Genomic DNA, 22,511 nt, shown 5'->3' with positions numbered 1-22,511 from the left:
CACCAGCAGAAATTATTTGTGCAGTTTCACATCTGCAAGGCAGAGTAAATGGAACTCACTGAGAGGCAGGAAACTGTTGCTTTCCTGAAGGTATCAAGCATTGAGTGTCTGACACACAGTCACCCACTTCCTACCCTGGGACAAGATTCCCCAAGCACAGCGTGGCTGTTGTAGGGTTTCTTGTCTGTCCCTAGGAGCCACCCTGGCTGCAGGAGTAGGATTTTCCCTCCCTAGCTCCGCCAGTCTCCTTCAAGTTCTTTTTGGTTTCACAGCTGTATTTCTCCAACTCATAGGAACAGAGCTTTTGAGTCAAGCTCTCAGCCCCCTTCCCCTCCTGGGGTGTAGCAAACAGAGCAGTTCATGTACCCCATTCAAACTCCCAAGGAGATCACAACCCTTCAGAGGCTTTAAGGACACACATTAGCTCCATTAATTCAATTACCCAAAGCAGATAACAAGGGAAGCTCCCCACTGCTCCACTTCCTACCTTCCTTAAAGGCACAGCTCTTGCCACAAGGTCCAAACCTCAGGTTAGCTTGGAGCATTTCTCCTCCCTATCTCATTTCTCCTCCACTCTCTACAACAGCTGAAGCAATTAACTGTTGAGGGAGAAAAAGAAACACAACTCAGCTGTGGTCCTGTGTGTACAGGGATGCACTGAGGAGGCAAATGAAGAGTGTGACCTTGAAACCAGTCCTTTGTGAAAGGAAAACTCTGTTCTTACACTCCTAACTCAGTGATGCCAGCATTAATCCACTTGTAAGGCACTCACCTCACGCTCTTCCAGCTGTGAAGAATAAAGGCACAGCATTTTCAGTAAGGGCATGTGGGAAAAAAACACCACTTTGGCAGCTCCTCTAGAAGGATTTGCTTGACTAGGGCCATGCTGGTTGGGATCTCTGCACAGACTGGAGCTGTTCAAGGACACTTCCTTTTATCTAGCCCTACTTCACATCAGTTTTCCTCTGCTCCCAACATCAGTTTGTATTTCACTTCTTTACCAAGGGGTAGCTCTACGCCTGGGAGATTTCCTCTCTTCAACTAATCTCCCCCTATCACTTCAACCAAATAGAAAGGGGAGGGGAAAAAAAAAATGGGGAGGGGGAGGAAAAAAAAAACCCCATAAAATAAAAGCCACCAGTTTATTTAGAGAAATCTTTTCTTTAATTGTCAGTCTGGAAGGCTGTGATGGAAGCAGACTCGAACCGCGGAGGACAGAGCGATGGATGCCGCAGCCAGGACCACAAGTTGTCACATAGCAAAGAGGATAAGGAATGCCACCATCAAACAGAAGAGACCCATGGCCTCAGACAGGGCAAAGCCCAGGATGGCATAGGAGAAGAGCTGCTGCTTGAGAGATGGATTCCTGTGTGTTGTACAAGGAGGGGAACAAACCAGAGAGAGAAGAAGGGGGGGGAAAAGATTAACTGTGAGAAAATGCCCCAGAGCAGAGCTTGGACCACAGAAAACCAGGGTTATGTCACACAGACAATGGATTCTGGAGCACAAACCAGATTTAGGACAGGTAGCCACTGGTTGGAATGAGGAAGCTATGATTTTCAGCCCTGGTTTGAGGGATGAAAACACGTTGAACCCCCAAGGCTAGTTTCACCTGCCTTGGCAGTACCAGACAGCAGCTCCTGCTACCAACCAGTGCTTAAATTTCTTCTGGGGCTAGGCAGAGCTCCACAGAGCAGCTGCACAGTTCAGAAGTACAGAGTGGAGTCAAACAATTCAGGAATCAAGGACTCTAACAACCATTTAATATCCCAAGCACTGCTCCAGTTAACGCTCTGCCTGCTGATCCACACTCCCCAGGTAGAGCTGGGCAGAGAAAGCTCTACTCATCAATTCAGCTCAGTGCTGGGAGAAGGGAATCTACTCAAGCCAGCCTAGCACCTTACTCACCTGGCATAGCCAATGATCAAGCTGCCAAACACCGTCCCAATACCTGCTCCTGACCCAGCCACCCCAACCGTGGCAGCTCCAGCACCGATGAACTTTGCAGCAGTGTCAATGTCCCTGGAAACGGCGCTGGTTTGGAACTCACGGCGGGTCAGCTGTGGGTGGGAAACACCAGCTGGCTGTAGGATGCAAGAGGGGGGGGAAAAAAAAGCACCAAAATAACATTTTTAACCATAAATAGAGCTATTCTCTTAGTAAAACATTAAGAACATTTATCCTCCAAGCAGAGGAAGATGAGGCAAGCTTATTAAGCCAGCCCAAATGTGAGCTAGAAGCGGTGTCCTTGTGTGAGCCACTCTCCTGAGATCCAGACTTACTTCTTCACCTCAGGAGCAGCCATCACCTACCACAGGCAAGCAAGCACAGCAGAACAGAACCAAGATTACCAGGTTTGAGTCTCACCTGTACAGTCTGGATCTCAGGCCTGCTGAAAACAGACACGGAAACTGGTCTGGCCAGAGCCCTGGAACAGCAGCGGAGCTGCAGCAAAACACAGACAATGAACTCCTGGAATTGGCTGTGCCCACACTAATCCTTGGAAAAGCACAACTAGTTTATGAAGAGCAGTCTTTAAGGGTGGTTTTAAAACAACTCAAGAATGAAACAAGCCTAAAAAGCAAAGGCATGTGCCTCAAAAGCATTCCCATTTTAGCCAGCTGGATCGTGTCCGTGAGTGATGACACCACCACGGACCAGGCAGTGCAGCACAAGGAGTGCCACATCTGCTCCAGCTGTTCAGTCATCACCACAGTCCCATGCATTGCATTCCTAATCCATGCCTTGAAAGAAAGGAGGGAGTGAATGTCTCTGTGGGTAGTTATCTTTGGAGAAGCCCTTGGGCCTGCAGTTCAATGTACACCTACTAAGATGGTAGGAATCACCCTCCGGTCACCAGAGGTCACCTTGCTTCCCCTCCTCCTGGAATCCTCAGGAAAGCAAACCCACCCAATCCTACCTCGACTGCACTTTGGGCAACCAAACATCACACAGAGAGGCTCCACGATCGTCTATGCCCACTAAATATCATTGAACTCGTCTGGAGAAAGACGACTTACCAGAGCTGGAGAGCTGAGGAGAGCCAACGGAGCCTGCATTTTGCTTAATCTGTCATAAATCAAAAGGAGTTGGAAATCCCAACTCTGTAACCACCACTCGGCATTCCCCCCACCCCGCGGCTGATACACAATCCCTCTATCTATAGCCGCGTCCCCGAGCTGTGCCCGAAGGCTTTCCTCGCCGCCCCCGCACACAGCTCCGCGCTGCCCCGCCGCCCGCCCTTCCTCCGTTAACCATAATTTGGGTCCTGCCCAGGGCAAACTCACAGCTCTGCATTTTACCCTTCCCTGACTCGCTCGAAGCCCCCACCAAAGCCCAACTCAGCCCGCCCGAGCCGGGGAGGTGCGTGCAGACAGGGGAGGCGCCGATCCCCGTCGCGTCCTCCGTGGCTACCATCTCCCAGAGAAGGGCACGGTACGGCCGGGTGCCAACCCTACCGCCCGCCCGGGCGCAGGGCTGCTCCTCGGCCAGCAGAGCCTACTCCACTACCAGCGGGTGAACCACGGTGGCGGAAGAGGGGCAGCCGGGCCGGGAGCGGGGCCCACCTGCGCAAGGTCCGCTCTGGGCTGCGGCGGTGGCGGCTGTGAGAGAACCACGGCACCCCCGCCCCGCTCACCTTGCCGTGTCCCCCCGCGTCCTCCGCGCTCATTGGCTGCTGCCGCGCTTGGCGCACTGCACCCTGGGACAACGTCCGCGCTCCCTATTGGCTGCGGCTGAGCAAGCCCCTCCTACCAGCATCCGGGACAGTGCAACGCGGCAGGAGGGCCGTGTCCCGATCTGGGTTGCCATTGGCTGATTATTTCCCCTGCCTGCTTGCTGATTGGCTAGAGGGCTTAGCGGTCTCCCAGGGAGCCATGGGGCGCTCTGGGCAGTTCCTTGCACCATAGAGGTGACCGTAGAGGCGGGGCGATGATCACGGCGGGAAGGCCCAACCGCTCTCTCCGGTGCGCTGGCGGCTGCTGCGCCCCTGCCGGCACTCGCCCTCCTCTGGTCTCGCTCCCAAATGCTTTGAACCTTTAGGCCTTTTCCTGTCGTTTATTAAAGAGTCCGTTTCAGCCGTGGCTGGAACCGAGGTTTGATGCCGCCGCCCTCGGGAGAGAAAACTGGCGGCCGGCCGTGGTGCAGGGGCTCCTTGTCACGTTACCGGCAGCCTCGACTGTTGGGGACCGCCGCTGTGTGAGCCGCAGGGAGGCGGGCTCACCCGGGGCCACCGTGTCCCGCCCACGGAGGAGGAGAGCTGTTGGAAGGACCCTCCCGGCACCGTGGCTTGTGACCAGGAGGTTCAGTCCCCGCTTTGCCAAGCAATGCGAGCTTTCGTGCACCCCCTTCCCGAGCCTGGCGGCCCAAGACCATCGACAGCGGCGCTCCCGCTTTCCGCCCTCCCCGCAGAAAGAACGCGGACGCGGAAGGGCGGTCCCGGGGCTGAGGGTCACTCCCGCACCCAATTCCGGGTCCCACCGAGGCGGTCGGGGCCGCCCAGGGGGAGGTTTCCCGGGCGGGGCAACAAGGGGAGGGCTCCGCCTTTTCCTGCTTCTCCGCCTTCTCCTCGCAGTGCCGGAGGTGTCCAGCCGTGCCCTCTCGGTGAGTGAGGCGGGGGGGCGGTGCCGGTGGGGCCCGGTATGCCCCTCTTGGAGTCTGATGTTTCCCACTGGGGGCCGTACGGGAGGCCGGGCCGGGGCGGAGGAACGGGATGCGGGGCTGCCCTCCTGCGGAGCGGTGGCCACACTTTCACTTTCATTTCCCGGTTCGGGGGAGGAGCAGCCGAGTCCACCTGGGATCCTACGCACCCCAGTACTAACGGGGTGCCCCGTGGTGCATCGGGGGGGCGGTGTCCTGGTGTCCGATCGCGGCTGGAAGTTGTCATTTTGGGAGGGGCAGGTCCGCGGTTTTCATAGTTTCATTCAGGGTTGGAAGGGACCACAAGGATCATCTAGTTCCAACCCCCCTGCCATGGGCAGGGACACCCCACACTAGATCAGGCTGCCCAGAGCCTCATCCAGCCTGGGCTTAAACACCCCCAGGGACGGGGCCTCGACCACCTCCCTGGACAACACATTCCAGGGTTTCACCACTCTCATGGTGAAGAACCTCCTCCTCACATCTAGCCTGAATCTCCCCACCTCCAGCTTCATTCCATTCCCCCTAGTCCTGTCACTACCTGAGATCCCATCACTGGGGCGCTGCCGGTTAATGAGAGAAGGAAACAGCAACAGCGAGAGAAAAGATAAAAGCTCACAAGGTCCCCGGGGAGAGGGTGGCCCGTGAACACCGGAGGGAGCGGTGACTGATTCCGTTTGCCTCCGTGTCAGCTGTACCGATCCCTCCTGAGCTCGGCCCCAGCAGCAACACTCCTGAGGAGTGGCTGCCCCTGGCCCCTGGGGCGACAGCAGCCCCACGGGGCCCCTCCTTCCCTCCTCGATGACTTACGAGGTGTTGGGTAACAAAAATAGGAGCGTTGATCAGATGTCCTCCCCGCCTCTACGGCCCGGCGTCGTTTCCTCTGCCATCAGCAGGCTGGGCATGGTTTGTTTGCATTCCAGTTCGTTATTTTCTCCCAAAACATCTCTTTTAATATGTTTTGTTGGGGTTTTTTTGGCAGCAGAATACACTGTGTTGTTGCCTCCAGGCATGGAAGTGTTGAAGAGCAGGCAGGATGAGGCTTTGAGCGACCTGCTCTAGCAGGAGGTGTGCCTGGCCACGGCAGGAGGGTGGAACTTGATTTTAAAGGTCCCTTCCAACCCAAACCATTCTATGATTTTCTTTTCAACTTCCTTGTAACCCTTGTCCCAAAGTGATGCAATAACGTGGTTAAGGTGCTGTCCTTTGTTTCTCTCTGGTGGCTATCAAGAGGTCCATGGGCATGTCAGGATAGGAGAGTTTGATGGCAGGATAGGAGAGTTTGATGGCAGGATAGGAGAGTTTGATGTCAGGCAGATAAAGAGTGAGGCTGAGATGATTCACATGCTGTTTTCTGTGCTTTACTGAAATAACTGGAAGTAAAACTGCAGCTGTGGATGTCCCAAGGAATGGACCATAGCCTCTCTCCTGAGGTCAGCCTTTGCTCATTGCTGCTGTCACCGAGATCAGCTTGGAAGGCTCTGCTTTGGATTCCTGGAAGTAAACTCTCCAGGATTGGCAGCAGGGTTTCCTCAGCAGTGATGTGCCCCTTGACAGACTGCCAGGGCTGGAGCTTGGCTGCCTGCAGGACATAGTGGCAAAGAGGCTGATTTAGTGCTCTGATTCTAGCCCTGCTTCAGCTCCAGGCAGTGTGGGCACTGTTCTGATGGATGCAGCCACAGCAGAACCCAGCAGCAGGCAGCAACATCCTCCTGCTGCTGTGAGGCACCACTGCCAACAACATCCTCCTGCTGCTGTGAGGCACCACTGCCAACAACACCCTCCTGCTGCTGTGAGGCACCACTGCCTCTCCTCAATACAATCCACTGCTTCTTTCCTCTTGTAGACTGCCATGATGGATGAGACCTCGGATGAGCCTCCCACTTCAGCTGTCTTCTTAGACAACTGCAACTTCTCCCAGGTCATCTTTAACAACGTGGAGAAGTTTTATGTTCCTGGAGGAGATGTCACCTGTTACTACACCCTCACCCAGAACATCATTCCTCGTGGGAAGGACTGGGTGGGCATCTTCCGGGTGAGTGAATCCGGGGAAGCCAGATGTGCCAAGTATGAGGAGGCAGCAGCAGGCAGAAGCAAAGAGCTTGGGCTTTGCTGGAGTGAGAAGGAAAGAGCTTGGGCTTAGCTGGAGCGAGAAGGAAAGAGCTTGGGCTTTGCTGGAGTGAGAAGGAAAGAGCTTGGGCTTAGCTGGAGCGAGAAGGAAAGAGCTTGGGCTTTGCTGGAGCGAGAAGGAAACAGCTTGGGCTTTGCTGGAGCGAGAAGGAAACAGCTTGGGCTTTGGAGCGAGAAGGAAACAGCTTGGGCTTTGCTAGAGCGAGAAGGAAAGAGCTTGGGCTTTGCTGGAGCGAGAAGGAAACAGCTTGGGCTTTGCTAGAGCGAGAAGGAAACAGCTTGGGCTTTGCTGGAGCGAGAAGCAAAGAGCTTGGGCTTAGCTAGAGCGAGAAGGAAAGAGCTTGGGCTTTGCTGGAGCGAGAAGGAAACAGCTTGGGCTTAGCTAGAGCGAGAAGCAAACAGCTTGGGCTTTGCTAGAGCGAGAAGGAAAGAGCTTGGGCTTAGCTAGAGCGAGAAGCAAACAGCTTGGGCTTTGCTAGAGCGAGAAGGAAAGAGCTTGGGCTTTGCTGGAGCGAGAAGGAAACAGCTTGGGCTTAGCTAGAGCGAGAAGCAAACAGCTTGGGCTTTGCTAGAGCGAGAAGGAAAGAGCTTGGGCTTTGCTGGAGTGAGAAGGAAACAGCTTGGGCTTAGCTGGAGTGAGAAGCAAACAGCTTGGGCTTTGCTGGAGCGAGAAGGAAAGAGCTTGGGCTTTGCTAGAGCGAGAAGCAAACAGCTTGGGCTTAGCTAGAGCGAGAAGCAAACAGCTTGGGCTTAGCTGGAGCGAGAAGGAAACAGCTTGGGCTTAGCTGGAGCGAGAAGGAAACAGCTTGGGCTTAGCTGGAGCGAGAAGGAAACAGCTTGGGCTTAGCTGGAGCGAGAAGGAAACAGCTTGGGCTTTGCTAGAGCGAGAAGCAAACAGCTTGGGCTTTGCTGGAGCGAGAAGGAAACAGCTTGGGCTTTGCTGGAGTGAGAAGGAAAGAGCTTGGGCTTAGCTAGAGTGAGAAGGAAACAGCTTGGGCTTTGCTGGAGTGAGAAGGAAAGAGCTTGGGCTTAGCTGGAGCGAGAAGGAAAGAGCTTGGGCTTAGCTGGAGCGAGAAGGAAAGAGCTTGGGCTTAGCTGGAGCGAGAAGGAAACAGCTTGGGCTTTGCTGGAGTGAGAAGGAAAGAGCTTGGGCTTAGCTGGAGTGAGAAGCAAACAGCTTGGGCTTAGCTAGAGCGAGAAGGAAAGAGCTTGGGCTTTGCTGGAGCGAGAAGGAAAGAGCTTGGGCTTTGCTGGAGTGAGAAGCAAAGAGCTTGGGCTTAGCTGGAGCGAGAAGGAAAGAGCTTGGGCTTTGCTGGAGTGAGAAGCAAACAGCTTGGGCTTAGCTAGAGCGAGAAGGAAAGAGCTTGGGCTTAGCTGGAGCGAGAAGGAAAGAGCTTGGGCTTTGCTGGAGCGAGAAGGAAAGAGCTTGGGCTTTGCTGGAGCGAGAAGCAAAAAGCTTGGGCTTAGCTGGAGCGAGAAGGAAAGAGCTTGGGCTTTGCTGGAGCGAGAAGGAAAGAGCTTGGGCTTTGCTGGAGTGAGAAGCAAAGAGCTTGGGCTTAGCTGGAGCGAGAAGGAAAGAGCTTGGGCTTTGCTGGAGTGAGAAGCAAACAGCTTGGGCTTAGCTAGAGCGAGAAGGAAAGAGCTTGGGCTTAGCTGGAGCGAGAAGGAAAGAGCTTGGGCTTTGCTGGAGCGAGAAGGAAAGAGCTTGGGCTTAGCTGGAGCGAGAAGGAAAGAGCTTGGGCTTTGCTGGAGTGAGAAGGAAAGAGCTTGGGCTTTGCTGGAGCGAGAAGGAAAGAGCTTGGGCTTTGCTGGAGTGAGAAGGAAACATCTTGGGCTTAGCTGGAGCGAGAAGGAAACAGCTTGGGCTTTGCTGGAGTGAGAAGCAAACAGCTTGGGCTTAGCTAGAGCGAGAAGGAAAGAGCTTGGGCTTAGCTGGAGCGAGAAGCAAACAGCTTGGGCTTAGCTGGAGCGAGAAGGAAAGAGCTTGGGCTTAGCTGGAGCGAGAAGGAAAGAGCTTGGGCTTTGCTGGAGCGAGAAGGAAAGAGCTTGGGCTTAGCTAGAGCGAGAAGGAAAGAGCTTGGGCTTTGCTGGAGCGAGAAGGAAACAGCTTGGGCTTTGGAGCGAGAAGGAAAGAGCTTGGTCTTTGCTGGAGTGAGAAGGAAACAGCTTGGGCTTTGCTGGAGCGAGAAGGAAAGAGCTTGGGCTTTGCTGGAGTGAGAAGCAAAGAGCTTGGGCTTTGCTGGAGCGAGAAGGAAAGAGCTTGGGCTTTGCTGGAGTGAGAAGGAAACATCTTGGGCTTAGCTGGAGCGAGAAGGAAACAGCTTGGGCTTTGCTGGAGTGAGAAGCAAACAGCTTGGGCTTAGCTAGAGCGAGAAGGAAAGAGCTTGGGCTTAGCTGGAGCGAGAAGCAAACAGCTTGGGCTTAGCTGGAGCGAGAAGGAAAGAGCTTGGGCTTTGGAGCGAGAAGGAAAGAGCTTGGGCTTAGCTGGAGCGAGAAGGAAAGAGCTTGGGCTTTGCTGGAGTGAGAAGGAAAGAGCTTGGGCTTTGCTGGAGCGAGAAGGAAAGAGCTTGGGCTTTGCTGGAGCGAGAAGGAAAGAGCTTGGGCTTTGCTGGAGCGAGAAGGAAAGAGCTTGGGCTTTGCTGGAGCGAGAAGGAAAGAGCTTGGGCTTAGCTAGAGCGAGAAGGAAAGAGCTTGGGCTTTGCTGGAGCGAGAAGGAAAGAGCTTGGGCTTTGCTGGAGCGAGAAGGAAAGAGCTTGGGCTTTGCTGGAGTGAGAAGCAAACAGCTTGGGCTTAGCTGGAGCGAGAAGGAAAGAGCTTGGGCTTTGGAGCGAGAAGGAAAGAGCTTGGGCTTAGCTGGAGCGAGAAGGAAACAGCTTGGGCTTAGCTGGAGCGAGAAGGAAACAGCTTGGGCTTTGCTGGAGCGAGAAGGAAACAGCTTGGGCTTTGCTGGAGCGAGAAGGAAAGAGCTTGGGCTTAGCTGGAGCGAGAAGGAAAGAGCTTGGGCTTTGCTGGAGCGAGAAGGAAAGAGCTTGGGCTTAGCTAGAGCGAGAAGGAAAGAGCTTGGGCTTTGCTGGAGCGAGAAGGAAACAGCTTGGGCTTTGGAGCGAGAAGGAAAGAGCTTGGTCTTTGCTGGAGTGAGAAGGAAACAGCTTGGGCTTTGCTGGAGTGAGAAGCAAACAGCTTGGGCTTTGCTGGAGTGAGAAGCAAACAGCTTGGGCTTTGCTGGAGCGAGAAGGAAAGAGCTTGGGCTTAGCTGGAGCGAGAAGGAAACAGCTTGGGCTTAGCTGGAGCGAGAAGGAAACAGCTTGGGCTTTGCTGGAGTGAGAAGGAAAGAGCTTGGGCTTTGCTGGAGCGAGAAGGAAACAGCTTGGGCTTTGCTGGAGCGAGAAGGAAAGAGCTTGGGCTTTGGAGCGAGAAGGAAAGAGCTTGGTCTTTGCTGGAGCGAGAAGGAAAGAGCTTGGGCTTTGCTGGAGCGAGAAGGAAACAGCTTGGGCTTAGCTAAGGCAAGGTTGGGGAATTATTTTAGTAGTGTCCTTGTGTAATGGAACATCTTTAATTATGGTTAGGACCAAGTGCCAGGCCTGTTGTCCCCTCACCAGCTTCAGGACCAGCCAAACACTCTGATTATCCTTTCCTGCACAGACCACAACTCTCAGAAGTCAGGATAGTGATGCAGAAGTCCTGATCCAGGTGGAAATGCAGTCCCAGTACCAGAGGATAAAGGGGGACTGTGTGATGTTGGTCTCAAGCTGCACCAGGGGAAGCTCAGATTGGATAATAGGAAGAATTTCTTTTCCTGCAGTAGTGGTCAGGCACTGGCACAAGCTGCCCAGGGAGTCACCATTCCTGGGGGTGTTCAAAATCTAGTAGATGTGGCACTTTGGGACATGGTCTGGTGACCACAGAGGCATTGGGTAGCAAGTTGGGCTTGCTGATCTTAGAGGTCTTTTCCAGTCTTAATGGCTCTATGTCATGTAACAATTTTGCTGCTGCAGGTGGGATGGAAGACGACCAGGGAATATTACACCTTCATGTGGGCTCCTGTGCCCAGTGACACCCCCAGGGACACCAGTGTGCAGCAGCAGATCCAGTTCAAAGGTGAGTTCCCCTCAGGGAAATGGCCTGGAATTGCACCAGGGGAGGTTTAGGTTGGACATTAGGAAGAATGTTGTTGCTGCAAGGGTGGTCAGGCGTTGGAAGAGGCTGCCTAAGGAGGGGGTGGAGTCACCATCCCTGCAGGTGGTCAGGATATGTGTGCCCATGGCAGCTGGGGACATGGTTTAGTGGCCATGGTGGTCTGAAGTTCATGGTTGGGCTTGATGATCTTAGAGGTCTTTTCCCACCAAAACAGTTGTATGCTCCTTTGATTCTAGGGGTGCCTGTGCAAGTGCACCCCCAGGGGCACACACACAGAGCCCCCTCAGAGCCCCCACCACCACCACCTTTGCTGGCACCACAGTCAGAATTGGAGGACAGAATCATGCTTTGGGGGAGACACATCTCAAATCCCACAGTCACCACACTGTGAATCTGCTCAATTCTACCACCCTGGCTGCTGCTGTCTGTGGCCTGCAGGGACACCACTGAACTGGAATGTCTGTTGTCTCACTTTGATGCTGAGGCCGTGAGCAGCCTGGGCTGGTGGGAGGGGTCCTTGCCCATGGCAGGGGGTTGGAGCTAGCTGATCTTGAAGGCCCCTTCCAACCCAACCCATTCTATGAGTCTGTGAATGATGACTTAGATAATGAGTAGCTGCACATGGTTGTTGTGTCTGCCTGAAGCTTACTACCTACCAAAGGATGATGAGTACTACCAGTTCTGCTACGTGGACCAGGATGGGGTGGTCCGGGGAGCCAGTGTCCCTTTCCAGTTCAGAGCAGAGACTGAGGACGATATCCTGGTGGTCACCACACAGGTCAGTGTCCCCTCTGTCCCTGCTTTCTAGTGCTCTGCTTATACTGGCATGTCCTCACTGCTGATTGGGACCTCTCCTGTGAAGACAGGCTGAAGGAGTTGGGGCTGCTCAGCCTGGAGAAGAGAAGGTTCCATGGAGACCTTAGAACTGCATTTCAGTATCTGAAGGGGACCTACAGGAAGGCTGGGGAGGAGCTGTTCAGAAGGGCCCTGTGGGGACAGGACAAGGGGCAATGGTTTGAAACCAGAGTAGGGTGGGTTTAGGTTGGACATCAGGAAGAAGCTCTTCACAATGAGGGTGGTGAAACACTGGAGTAGGTTGCCCAGGGATGTGGTTGAGGCCCTGTCCCTGGAGACACAGTTTAGCACCAGCCTTGGTAGAGTCAGGGAATGATTGAACTCCATGATCTTTTCCAACCAAAACAGTTGCATGATTCTGTCTCCAGAGATCAGGGGCAGTATGTGCTGAAGGTCCAAGAATTGAGCTGATGGTCAGCTCTGGACAGACTGGGCAGAGTGAAGCAGCAGTCTGGTCTGTGTTAGGAGTGAAAGCACAAGGAGGGATTACATGGTGTTGCCTTTTGCAGAGCTCATCTTTCTTTACTCTTCATGCTGTGCTATTTGAAATGTAACATTTCAGTGCTTCTGTGGTGAGCAGACAATGTCATTGCTTGGCAGGGAGAAGTGGAGGAGCTTAAACAACAAAACAAAACTTTGCTTCAAGAAAATGAGGACCTGAAAGCAAGTTGTACAAGTCTCCAGAAACAAAACCTTGGTCTGCAGGAAGAGCTCCAGAAGACACAGGTCAAAACCCCCCAGAAATTTAACATAATTAGTCAGAAGCTTTAAATCTGAAAGATGAAGAGGGACTCAGTCAGGTCTTGTTCCAGGAAAAAATGAAGATGATCATAGAGCTGGAGAGCCTCCCCTGTGGGGACAGGCTGAGAGAGTTGGGGTTGTTCAGCCTGGAGAAGGGGAATCTCCAGGAAGACCTCAGAGCAGCATTCCAGTACCTGAAGGGGCTCCAGGAGAGCTGGGGAGGGACTTTTTACAAGGGTTTGGAGTGACAGAACAAGAGTGAATGGATTGAAGCTTGAGGAGGGCAGATTTAGACTGGAGATTAGGAAGAAATTCTTTCCAGTGAGGGTGGTGAGACACTGGAGCAGATTGCCCAGGGGAGGTTGTGGATGCTCCCTCCCTGTAGGTGTTTGAGGCCAGGTTGGATGAGGCCTTGAGCAACCTGAGCTGGTGGGAGGTGTCCCTGCCCATGGCAGGGGGTTAGAACTAGATGATCTTGAAGGTTCCTTCCAATCCAAACCATTCTATGAATAAATGAAGTCAGGGTCTGAAAGGAGCCATCATGAGGCAAAGGAGACATTTTCCTCCTTCAGATGGGCTGAGGGTTTCTGTTCCAGCTCAGAGCAGGACTACTGCTTGAACTCTGTTTCCTTCCTGTCAACCTCACTATGATTTTTTTTAGGAGCTGAAGAACAGCTTAATTTCTCTGAGGAGCAAGACAGAGATGCTGGAGCTGGAGCTGGATTCCCTGAGAAAGGAAAATAAACATCTCAAGGAGCTGGATGACTGCAGAGAGGCAGAACTGAGCCAGTAAGTGTGTCTCCAGCATGACCCACAGCAGGATTTCATGTAAGCACCTTGCCTTCATGGATGAGATTTCCATCCATGAAAGCAGGGTGTGTTTTGATTTGTTGTTGTGAGCAGACTCAAAGAGCAAGTTCAGAATGTGACCTCTGAGAAGGACCACCTGGAAGCCAGACTGAAGACAACCATGGGTCGCATGGACCAGCTGCAGGTAGCAAACACAGAGGTCTCCTCCTCCTCTGCTTTCAATCAGCTGCCTCTGATGGAGCCAGCCTCCCTCTGAGAGAGCACTGAGCAATCCTGACAGGAGAATCATCAAACCACAGTCATAGAAGGGACTGGGTTGGAAGGGACCTCTAGAGGTCATCGTGTCCAACCTCCCTGCAGCCACCAGGGACATCCCCAATAAGAATCATAGACTCAATAAGGTTGGAAAAGACCTCAAAGATCATCAAGTCCAACCTGTCACCCAATACCTCATGACTACTAAACCATGGCACCAAGTGCCACATCCAATCCCCTCTTGAACACCTCTAGGGATGGTGACTCCACCACCTCCCTGGGCAGCACATCCTCATGGCCAATCTCTCTTGCTGGAAAGAAATTTCTCCTCACCTCCAGCCTAAACCTCCCCTGGTACAGCTTGAGACTGTGTCCTCTTGTTCTGGTGCTGCTTGCCTGGGAGAAGAGACCAATCCCTACCTGGCTACAACCTCTCTTCAGGTAGCTGCAGAGAGCAACAAGGTCCCCCCTGAGTCTCCCCCTCTCCAGGCTAAACACCCCCAGCTCCCTCAGCCTCTCCTCACAGGGCTGTGCTCAAGACCTCTCACCAGCCTTGTTGCCCAAAGAGCAGGTTGCTCAGAGCCCCATCAAGCCTGGCATTGAACATCTTCAGGGATAGGGCCTCCACCAGCTCCCTGGGAAACCTGTTCCAGTGTTCCACCTCCCTTATAGTAAAGAACTTCTCCCTGATGTCCAGTCTACCCTTTTCTAGTTTGAACCTTTAAGCCTTGGTAAACAGTCCCTCCCTGGCTTTCATGTAGCCCCCTTCAGGTACTGGAAGGCCACTCTAAGGTCTCCCTGGAGCCTTTCCTTCTCCAGGCTGAACAACCCCAACTCTCCTAGACTGTCTTCATAGGAGAGGCGCTCAAAAATTGTCAAACTTTGATCTGATTTGACCTCCAGGGAGCCTCAAGAAAGCTGCAGTCTGGAAGGAAGGGTTAGGAGGGGGCTGAGCTGAGAGAAACTGTAAGGATTTTCTTCCCTATAAACATCTTCTTTGCATGCTCATTGAGTTAACCAGAATCAGATTCTTGTTTACCTCCTGCTAGCTAGGGATCCAGGCAGGAAACAGCTTCTGTTTGGAGAAACATTCTGAAATGATGGCCAGTAGCTGGGTGAAAACAAGGCTTGTAGCTGGGAGCTATGTGGAGGGAGGAGGTAGACTGAAAATAGCTTGGTTGTTAGGTCTGGGACATGGGAAACCCAGAAGGGCAGGCTGCAGAGTCTGTTTTTCTCTTTGTTCTCTGACTTGCCAGACTTCTAACTGTCCTCTTGAAACACAAAAAGCTCTTCAGAGAACACAGGGAAGGATGAATGCTGTGTTCTGACGAGCACAGCAGCTCTGCTTTATCCCCATGGAACTATTCTCAGTTCCTGCAAAGGTTTTCATGGGGAAAATGTTTGCAGAAAATCAGTTCAAGCAGCTGGGGGGTTCCAGAGCTTTGCCTGCTGCCTCTTCTCCTCACCTGTAGCTGTTTGGTTGTCACTTGACTGCACCTTCCTCTTTCTCCCTAGTCTCTAGTGTTGAATTATGAGAAGGAAGTGGAAAACCTATCTCAGATGGTTCGTGACAAGACAGAGCAGCTTGAAGGTTTAAAGGGAGAGAATCACCAGTTATGCATGACTGGAACTCACCAGGTAAAGACTTCCTTGAGTGCTTGGGGGAGCCAGGGTGGAGAAGCTGAAGCATCTTTGGCAGTGAGCAGGTACAAATAACTGCTCAGCATTAGGAGAATTGCCCTAGTGAGGCTGCATCTGGAATATTCTGTCCAGTTCTGGGCCCCTCAGTTCAAGAAGGACCTCAGGGAACAGCTTGAGAGAGTCCAGCACAGAGCCACGAATGGAGTGGAATGGACCAGGTTGGAAAAGACCTTTGAGATCATTGAGTCCAACCTATCATTCACCACCATCTAATCAACTGAGCTATGGCACCAAGCACCCCATCCAGTCTCTTCCTAAACACCTCCAGGGGTGGTGACTCTACCACCTCCCTGGGCAGCCCATTCCAGTGGCCAGTCTCTCTTTCTATCCTGAAACCAGCCATATGAAGCATCTAGCAATCACTGAAAGTCAATGATTCATGTCTGAATATCACTTTGAGATCCATTCTTTCTCAACAGCACTGGTTTCACAGTCTTCCCCCTTTCCCCCCCTCAAATCCCAGAGCACCTGGGCTCTGTTAGAGTCTCCTCCCACCCCAGGTGTGGCCACTTTGCCCTCCCCACCAGCTCCCCTATTTAATCACCACCAGGAAAGGCAGAAGCCCCAAGCTGAGCCCATCTGGGCTGGAGGATCCTCCTCTCCTCAGTGGTGAGTGCCCCTGGAGCACACTGGGTGATGGTGGTGGTGACAACAAAGGCCGGGGGGCCTGGTGGCCCCCCGGTTAGGTAGGAAACAACATTGACGACTGCTCCAACATCCTCCACGGGTGCTGGCTGGGCCTCCTTGCTGGGGCTGAGCTCCTCTGGCTGGTTGAAGGTCTTGCCCCTGGCTCTGGGATGGGAGCAAAAATGGGGGTGGTAGAGCAGGAGCTGTTTAGGCCGGGTGGAGAATGGCGTAGAGGGAGCAGGAGCTGCCTGGGGAGATGAAGGGAGGGGATGGTGGGGATGGCAGGGGGGCTAAACTATGTGATCATTAGAGGCTGCTTCCAGCTCTGGTGCATCTATGATCTAGATGCAAAGATGCTGAAGGCAGTGGAACATCTCCCTTGTGAGGAAAGGCTGAGGGCACTGGGGCTCTTTACCCAGAGGAGACTGGGGGTTGACCTCCCTCATGTTTATGAAGATGTGAAAGGGCTGTGAGTGACCTTCTAAAGATAATTCTCTCTGTGTGTGCTACTCAGGAAGCTTTTGGAGGCTCTGCTCTTAGTTGGGCATTGAAAATTAGCTGCCTGAAATAGATGATGTGATTACCTCTGCTGTGAGACCAAATGTTCAGGGTTCTTAGAGGGATACTTTGAGAATGGCTGCAGAAGCTCTGAGTGCTCCACCTGATCTAATTTACCCTTTAATTCAAGAGGCAGCTCCAAGATTAATTCCTAAGGATGTATTTCTTATCCACCATCAATGCAAGTCTCACAGCACCAGGACACCTGGCAGACTGGGGTAGCTCTCACCTGCCAGGCTGGATTTTTCCACTGCCTGTGGTGTTTTTTCTCTTCAGCCTTGCTCTTTGTTTTTGGCTGCCATATGTCCCTTTCAGAGGTCATGCTGCAGTGAGAATCCAGAGGGTGAGTGAGTGGTGACATGGAGATATCCTAGGTGACAAAGTATGGAATGGTGAGCCTCCCACTGAAAGTGAAAGGTTATTTGCTGGTAGGAAGTGCAGCTTGAGGCAGCTTGGATGTGACAGCTCCAGTGTGCAGAGCTTGTTTTATTTGCATTTCATTTTGATTACAGAATTGGTTTATTTGCCAGTTCCTTGTGATTGGCTGGAACATGTCCAGAGGGGGGCCACAAGGATGGTTAGAGGGCTGGAGCTCCTCTCCTGAGGACAGACTGAGAGAGTTGGGGCTGTTCAGTCTGGAGAAGGGCAGGCTCTGAGAAGACCTAATTGTGGCCTTCCAGTATCTGAAGGGGACTACAAGAAAGCTGGGGAGGGACTTGTGAGGGTGTCAGGGAGGGATAGGACTGGGGGGAATGGAACAAAAATAGAAAGGAGTAGATTCAAATTGGATGTTAGGAAGAAGCTTTTCCCCATGAGGGTGGTGAGCCACTGGCACAGGGAGGTGGTGGAAGCCTCATCCCTGGAGGTTTTTGAAGGCCAGGCTGGAGGTGGCTGTGAGCAGCCTGCTGCAGTGTGAGGTGTCCCTGCCCATGGCAGGTGGCTTGGAACTGGCTGGGCTGAGCCTTGAGGTCCCTTCCAACCCTAACAATTCTTTGATTCTAAACTTACCAAATGACACCTTTCCTTCCTAGCAACAAAAGCAGGACTTAATGAAGGAACTTGAGGAGCAGAAGCATTTGGTTCAGATTCTGCAGGCCAAAAAGAAGGAGGCTGATGAAGAAAATCAGGTGAGAGCTTGGCACAACTCCCTCATGTCCTCCTGTATTGAATATGATGCTAAGCTCTCTGTCCAGTGCTCACTCCCATTAATCCTTCTACCAAAAGATCACCAGCTGTGCCCTCAGGACATGCTGAGGGAGCTGGATCTCTTTAGCCTGGAGGCTCTGTGTTAGTGCAGAGTTTGCCTGCTCTCTGACAATGGTCTCCTGAGCCTCTGGAAATTCCTTCTGCCCCCTTGCAGAAACTCAAGGAAGAGAATGATGAGCTCCTGAGGCATCTCTCCCCAGCTGAAGAGGTTTCTTCCTTCCCTGCTGTTTCTCAAGCTCCAAATCCTGAAGCTGGAGGCCTTCTCTTTGGGAATCCATATCGTGGTGAGCAGATTTGGCCTTCTGTCTGAAACCACAAACACACAGCAGTTCAAGCCTCAGCACATTCTCCTCCCTCTGAAACTGAATGCTGTAGAAAAGCCATCATTCCAGCAGCACCTCTGGGCAGCTTTGTGTCTGGGGCAGATGACTTGGCAGCTGCCAGCTGCTGCCAGGTGTTGAGTTCGCTGAAGTCATCATCTGTCTGCTCATTTTCTGCCAAGAGACGACTGTTAGCTTGGAGACAGCTAAGTCTGTGGCTGATGTCCAGTTTCCATACTACTAAATGTAGGGATTTAGATCCAGAGCCACATCCTGATGTTGCAAGAACTCCTCATTAGCAGCACATTACTCAGTTAGTTGTTTTGCTGCAGCTAAACTGACCTCCTCCTCCTCCTCTTCTTTTTCCAGCTGCAGGAGCAAACCTGAGGGCAGGAGCTGCAGGCATAGTAAGTGAAATGGACACAACTGGAGGGGGAATTAGTGACTTATGGATATGAATTAGTGGTTGGAAGTATAAAAAGCTCCAAGCTGAGCTCTGTAGCCTTACTGGTTGAATCCTGGTAAGGTAGCAGACAACAAAATGAGGCCATTTGTTGAATGAATGGGTTACTGTGTCGCAAGGAAGCTTTGGTGACCTGAAAGGATCAGCTCTTGGCAGCATCTGAAGGTACAATCAGCAGCATGTGGCTGCTGAATACCTTATCATAGAATCAGTCAGGGTTGGAAGGGACCACAAGGCTCATCTAGTTCCAACCCCCCTGCCATGGGCAGGGACACCCCACACTAGATCAGCCTGGCCGGAGCCTCATCCAGCCTGGGCTTAAACACCTCTGGGGACGGGGCCTCAACCCCCTCCCTGGACAACCCATGCCAGGGCTTCACCACTCTCATCGGGAAGAACTTCCTCCTCCCCTCCAGCCTGAATCTCCCCACCTCCAGCTTCATTCCATTCCCCCTAGTCCTATCACTCCCTGAGATCCTGAGCAGTCCCTCCCCAGCCTTCTTGTAGGCCCCCTTCAGATACTGGAAGGCCACAATGAGGTCACCTCAGAGCCTTCTCTTCTCCAGCCTGAACAGCCCCAGCTCTTTCAGTCTGTCCTCATAGGAGACATATTAAAGACATGGAGCAGTGCTTTGTAGGGTGGAAGGTTAAAGTTCCTCCCAGAAGCTCTTGGGTTTTTAAGTGTCAAAACACTTAACTTGGACAAGCCCAAAGATGGTTGAAAACTGAAGTGTCAGAAGTTGTCCAAAGGTGATGATGATAATCTGGCTGCTGAACTTTCCTGCTTTTCCCTCTTTGAATATACTTTGTTACAACTGGTTTTATTTGCCTTTGCTTTGCACTTCAGGCTTCCCTAAGGATATGCCCCATCTGCAATGAGGTGTTTCCTGAGGATGTTGAGACCAGTCAGTACGAGGCCCACGTGCAGAGCCATCTTCTGGAGTGCCCGCTCTGCAAAGAGACCTTTGAGAAATCTGACAAGCAGGTCTTTGATGACCACATTTATTGCCATAGCCTGGAATAGTTCTCCATTTCTCTCTGCTCTGTAGAATTAGACAGCAGAGGCTGCAGGATAGGACAAACCACAATCACTGTGTGAGCTTGCTTCATACTAAGATCACCCAGACAGGACTGACCCTGCCTCTAGAGCTGTAATCCTGAGCTCCTGTTTCATGCAGCATTTGACCCAACACATGGATCATGTTCAGACATCCACACCCTGAAACTGAATCACTGTCATCAAACTGAAATCCTTTGTCTTGAATCAGACTCTTTGCTTGTGACACCAAACCCTGCCACTAGTGATTTAGCTGCAGGTCCTTTAGAGCAGGGTTGGACCTGTCGCTGCTGTGCTTTTTCAGGCAGGGATCCAAGTGATGGGATCAGAAGTTTCCTGCCCTTGGCTGATCTCTATTTAACAGTTTTGTTCTTCAATAAAGCCCTGTGATTGCTAACCAAGGATTGGGAAGGTTGTGTCAGCTTTTAGGGTCACACCTTCAGACCTGCTCTCAGCTTCTGGAATGCAGAGTGAGTTATTACCAAGTTTGAGAAGTCTTCACTAAGAAGGCATCTCTTCTTTCACATCCATGGTAAAGCCAAGTGGAAGAGGCACACTGAGGCTGTCTTTGCAGATGGGTAGGGTCTCAGGCTTGTCCTTCCAGTAAAGCAGGCAGCAAGGCTCATTCCATGGTGAGGCACATGCCCTGTCTTCTCCATCCATCCATCTCCGGAGAAGGAAAGCCTGAAACTTCTGGAAGAGGGAAGGTTGGTGTGGAGCCTGAAGGAAAGCAGGAGCTGAGTGGTCTTGGCAGCACAGAGGAGAAATGGCCTCTTGGGGTGTCCTCACTGAAAGGAAATTCTGATTGTTTCTCTTTGGAGTTTCTGAACCTCCTTGATGCATCAAGAAGAGCCCAAAACATTGTGACTGAAAACTAAGTGCCTTGGGATGTTACAATGCTTTGTCCACCTAACTCTTTTTACTTCTGCTGCAGGATTCTCAATTTATCAACAGCTTCTTTTCCTTCAGATCTCAACTGGGAAAGGTTTCTGAGGCAGCTCAGTGAGACTACTCCCTGCTGAGTATCTGAAGGAGCCTGCATCAAGTTAAAAGAATTACTTCAAGCAATAAAGACTCCAAAGGGTTTTGCTGTTTTGATTCTGCACAAACTTCTTTTTATCAGTCTAGGTTTCACTAGAGTTCTTTTCTGCCTTTGTGATGTATCATAGGGGTCAGCTTTATTAAGAGAGAGGGGAGGGGAAAAAACCAAAGCTGTTAAATTAAACAAAAGCACAGAAAAATAAAAGCTATGTGGAGGAAAGAGGGAGAAGAATGTCTGTGTCTGTCTGTCCTTAAAGGAATAGTGACAAGCGGAGTCCCTCAGGGATCAGTCCTGGGACCTGTCTTGTTCAACATCTTTGTGGGTGCCATGGACAGTGGCACTGAGTGCACCCTCAGCAAGTTTGCTGATGACACCAAGCTGTGTGGTGCAGCAGACAGCTGGAGGGAAGGGATCCATCCAGAGGGACCTTGACAGGCTGGAGAGGTGGGCACAGGCCAACCTCATGAAGTTCAGTAAGAGCAAGTGCAGGGTCCTGCATCTGGGTTGAGGCAATCCCAGGCACAAATCCAGGCTGGGCAGTGACTGGCTGGAAAGTAGCCCTGAGGAGAGAGACTTGGGGGTGCTGGTGGACAAAAAGCTCAACAGGAGCTCTCAGTGTGCACTTGCAGCCTGCAAAGCCAATCAGATCCTGGGCTGCATCAGCAGAAGTGTGGCCAGCAGGTCGAGGGAGGTGATCCTCCCCCTCTGCTCAGCCCTGGTGAGACCCCACCTGGAGTACTGTGTCCAGTTCTGGAGCCCCTATTACAGGAGGGATGTGGAGGTGCTGGGGCATGTCCAGAGAAGGGCCACAAGGATGATCAGAGGGCTGGAGCACCTCTCCTATGAGGACAGACTGAAGGAGTTGGGGTTGTTCAGTCTGGAGAAGAGAAGGCTCCCAGGTGACCTAATTGTGGCCTTCCAGTATCTGAAGTGGGCTACAGGAAGGCTGGGGAGGGACTGCTCAGGATCTCAGGCAGTGATAGGACTAGGGGGAATGGAATGAAGCTGGAGGTGGGGAGATTCAGGCTGGATGTGAGGAGGAAGTTCAATCTCCTGCCCTTGGACTCTGCCCATCTGCCCAGCCTGTCCAGGTCTCTCTGCAGAGCCTCTCTGCCCTCCAGCAGATCAACTCCTGCCCCCAGCTTGGTGTCATCAGCAAATTTACTGCTGATGGACTCAATGCCCTCCTCCAGCTCATCAATGAAGATGTTAAAGAGCACAGGGCCCAGCACTGCTCCCTGGGGCACACCACTGGTGCCTGGCTGCCAGCTGGCTGTGGCACCATTCACCACCACTCTCTGGGCTCGGCCCTCCAGCCAGTTCCTAACCCAGCTCAGAGTGCTGCTGTCCAAGCCATGGGCTGACAGCTTGGCCAGCAGTTTGCTATGGGGGACGGTGTCAAAGGCCTTGCTGAAAATTTTTTGCTTTTTAAATACAGGCAACCAGTAAAATTTATCCCCAAAATAACTCGGTACAAAACGGGTCTGCTCAGAATGAAACAAAACCTTTACAGGAGTTTAAAACCTACCCCAGAACGAAAAGTAAACCAATTCCCATCCACGGTATGAGTGGCCACCGCCGGAGCCCCCCCCCCCCAGGAGCGTGGAGCCTGATTGGAGTCCTTCTCTGCTGCTTACAGCACGGGGATCTATCGCAAAATCCTCACCAGGACAGCGCAGGGAGGTCCCAAGCATTTCCCGCTTGCCTCCTCCTATCGTTTCCACGGATAGCAGCGGCTCCGTTGCGGTGCCAGCCCTGGGACGCAGGCAGCGAGAGGGTGACCGGCAGAGGGGGTCAGACTGCCATAAATCTCCGGAGGCTGGTGGCCTCTGGAAGTGTTCTTTGAGGTTTGTTCATTTCGTTAATAACGCCGCAGGCTCAGACTCCCGGCGCTTCCAGCCACATCCCTGGGCCTGATGCAGGTCAGACCATCCTTACCCCGGCTAACCAGGGACCAATTTACCCCCCGAG

General features: G+C 52.5%; 2 protein-coding genes across 4 annotated transcripts; one reads left to right on the top strand and one right to left on the bottom strand.

Moving 5' to 3' along the window:
• Positions 1-1,128: 1,128 nt before the first annotated feature.
• ATP5MC1 (ATP synthase membrane subunit c locus 1) lies at positions 1,129-3,685 on the bottom strand. The gene is made up of 5 exons (XM_068166388.1): positions 3,567-3,685; positions 3,021-3,069; positions 2,368-2,445; positions 1,909-2,084; positions 1,129-1,366 (listed from the first exon to the last, which is right to left on the bottom strand). The coding sequence occupies exons 1-5, from the start codon at positions 3,668-3,670 to the stop codon at positions 1,252-1,254; spliced, it is 522 nt and encodes a 173-aa protein (XP_068022489.1). The 5' UTR covers positions 3,671-3,685; the 3' UTR covers positions 1,129-1,251.
• A 223-nt stretch (positions 3,686-3,908) lies between these two features.
• On the top strand, positions 3,909-20,583 carry CALCOCO2 (calcium binding and coiled-coil domain 2). 3 transcript variants are annotated; one of them, XM_068166362.1, is made up of 12 exons: positions 3,911-4,602; positions 6,485-6,673; positions 10,764-10,866; positions 11,550-11,683; positions 12,361-12,486; positions 13,163-13,290; positions 13,405-13,495; positions 15,082-15,204; positions 17,484-17,579; positions 17,813-17,942; positions 18,348-18,385; positions 19,289-20,583. In XM_068166362.1, exons 2-12 carry the CDS (start codon positions 6,491-6,493, stop codon positions 19,463-19,465), a joined length of 1,329 nt encoding a protein of 442 aa, XP_068022463.1. In that variant the 5' UTR covers positions 3,911-4,602; positions 6,485-6,490; the 3' UTR covers positions 19,466-20,583. The 3 variants fall into 3 exon arrangements, with proteins under 3 accessions (XP_068022464.1, XP_068022465.1, XP_068022463.1); XM_068166363.1 differs by lacking the exon at positions 15,082-15,204 and having other exon boundaries at positions 3,909-4,602; XM_068166364.1 differs by lacking the exons at positions 17,484-17,579; positions 17,813-17,942; positions 18,348-18,385 and having other exon boundaries at positions 3,910-4,602.
• The last annotated feature ends 1,928 nt before the right edge of the window (positions 20,584-22,511 follow it).

The sequence above is a fragment of the Melanerpes formicivorus genome, unplaced genomic scaffold (assembly GCF_026170545.1).
Source record: "Melanerpes formicivorus ecotype bairdi unplaced genomic scaffold, bMelFor1.0.p_v2 SCAF_100, whole genome shotgun sequence".
Classification (NCBI taxonomy): Eukaryota; Metazoa; Chordata; class Aves; order Piciformes; family Picidae; genus Melanerpes; species Melanerpes formicivorus.
Note: the sequence above shows the minus strand (reverse complement) of the source record. Positions and strands in the feature narration are given on the sequence as shown.

What these genes read in the sequence shown, in the direction of transcription:
- CALCOCO2 (XM_068166362.1), top strand. Translation starts at nt 6,491, where the DNA reads ATGATGGATGAGACCTCGGATGAGCCTCCCACTTCAGCTGTCTTCTTA. An exon ending in AAGAGCTCCAGAAGACACAG is followed by an intron (nt 12,487 to 13,162) that starts GTCAAAACCCCC and finishes GATTTTTTTTAG; the next exon opens with GAGCTGAAGAACAGCTTAAT. An exon ending in CTTTGGGAATCCATATCGTG is followed by an intron (nt 17,943 to 18,347) that starts GTGAGCAGATTT and finishes TTCTTTTTCCAG; the next exon opens with CTGCAGGAGCAAACCTGAGG.
- ATP5MC1 (XM_068166388.1), bottom strand. Translation starts at nt 3,670, where the DNA reads ATGAGCGCGGAGGACGCGGGGGGACACGGCAAGGTGAGCGGGGCGGGG. An exon ending in CTGAGATCCAGACTGTACAG is followed by an intron (nt 2,085 to 2,367) that starts GTGAGACTCAAA and finishes TGCATCCTACAG; the next exon opens with CCAGCTGGTGTTTCCCACCC. An exon ending in TTGATCATTGGCTATGCCAG is followed by an intron (nt 1,367 to 1,908) that starts GTGAGTAAGGTG and finishes TACAACACACAG; the next exon opens with GAATCCATCTCTCAAGCAGC.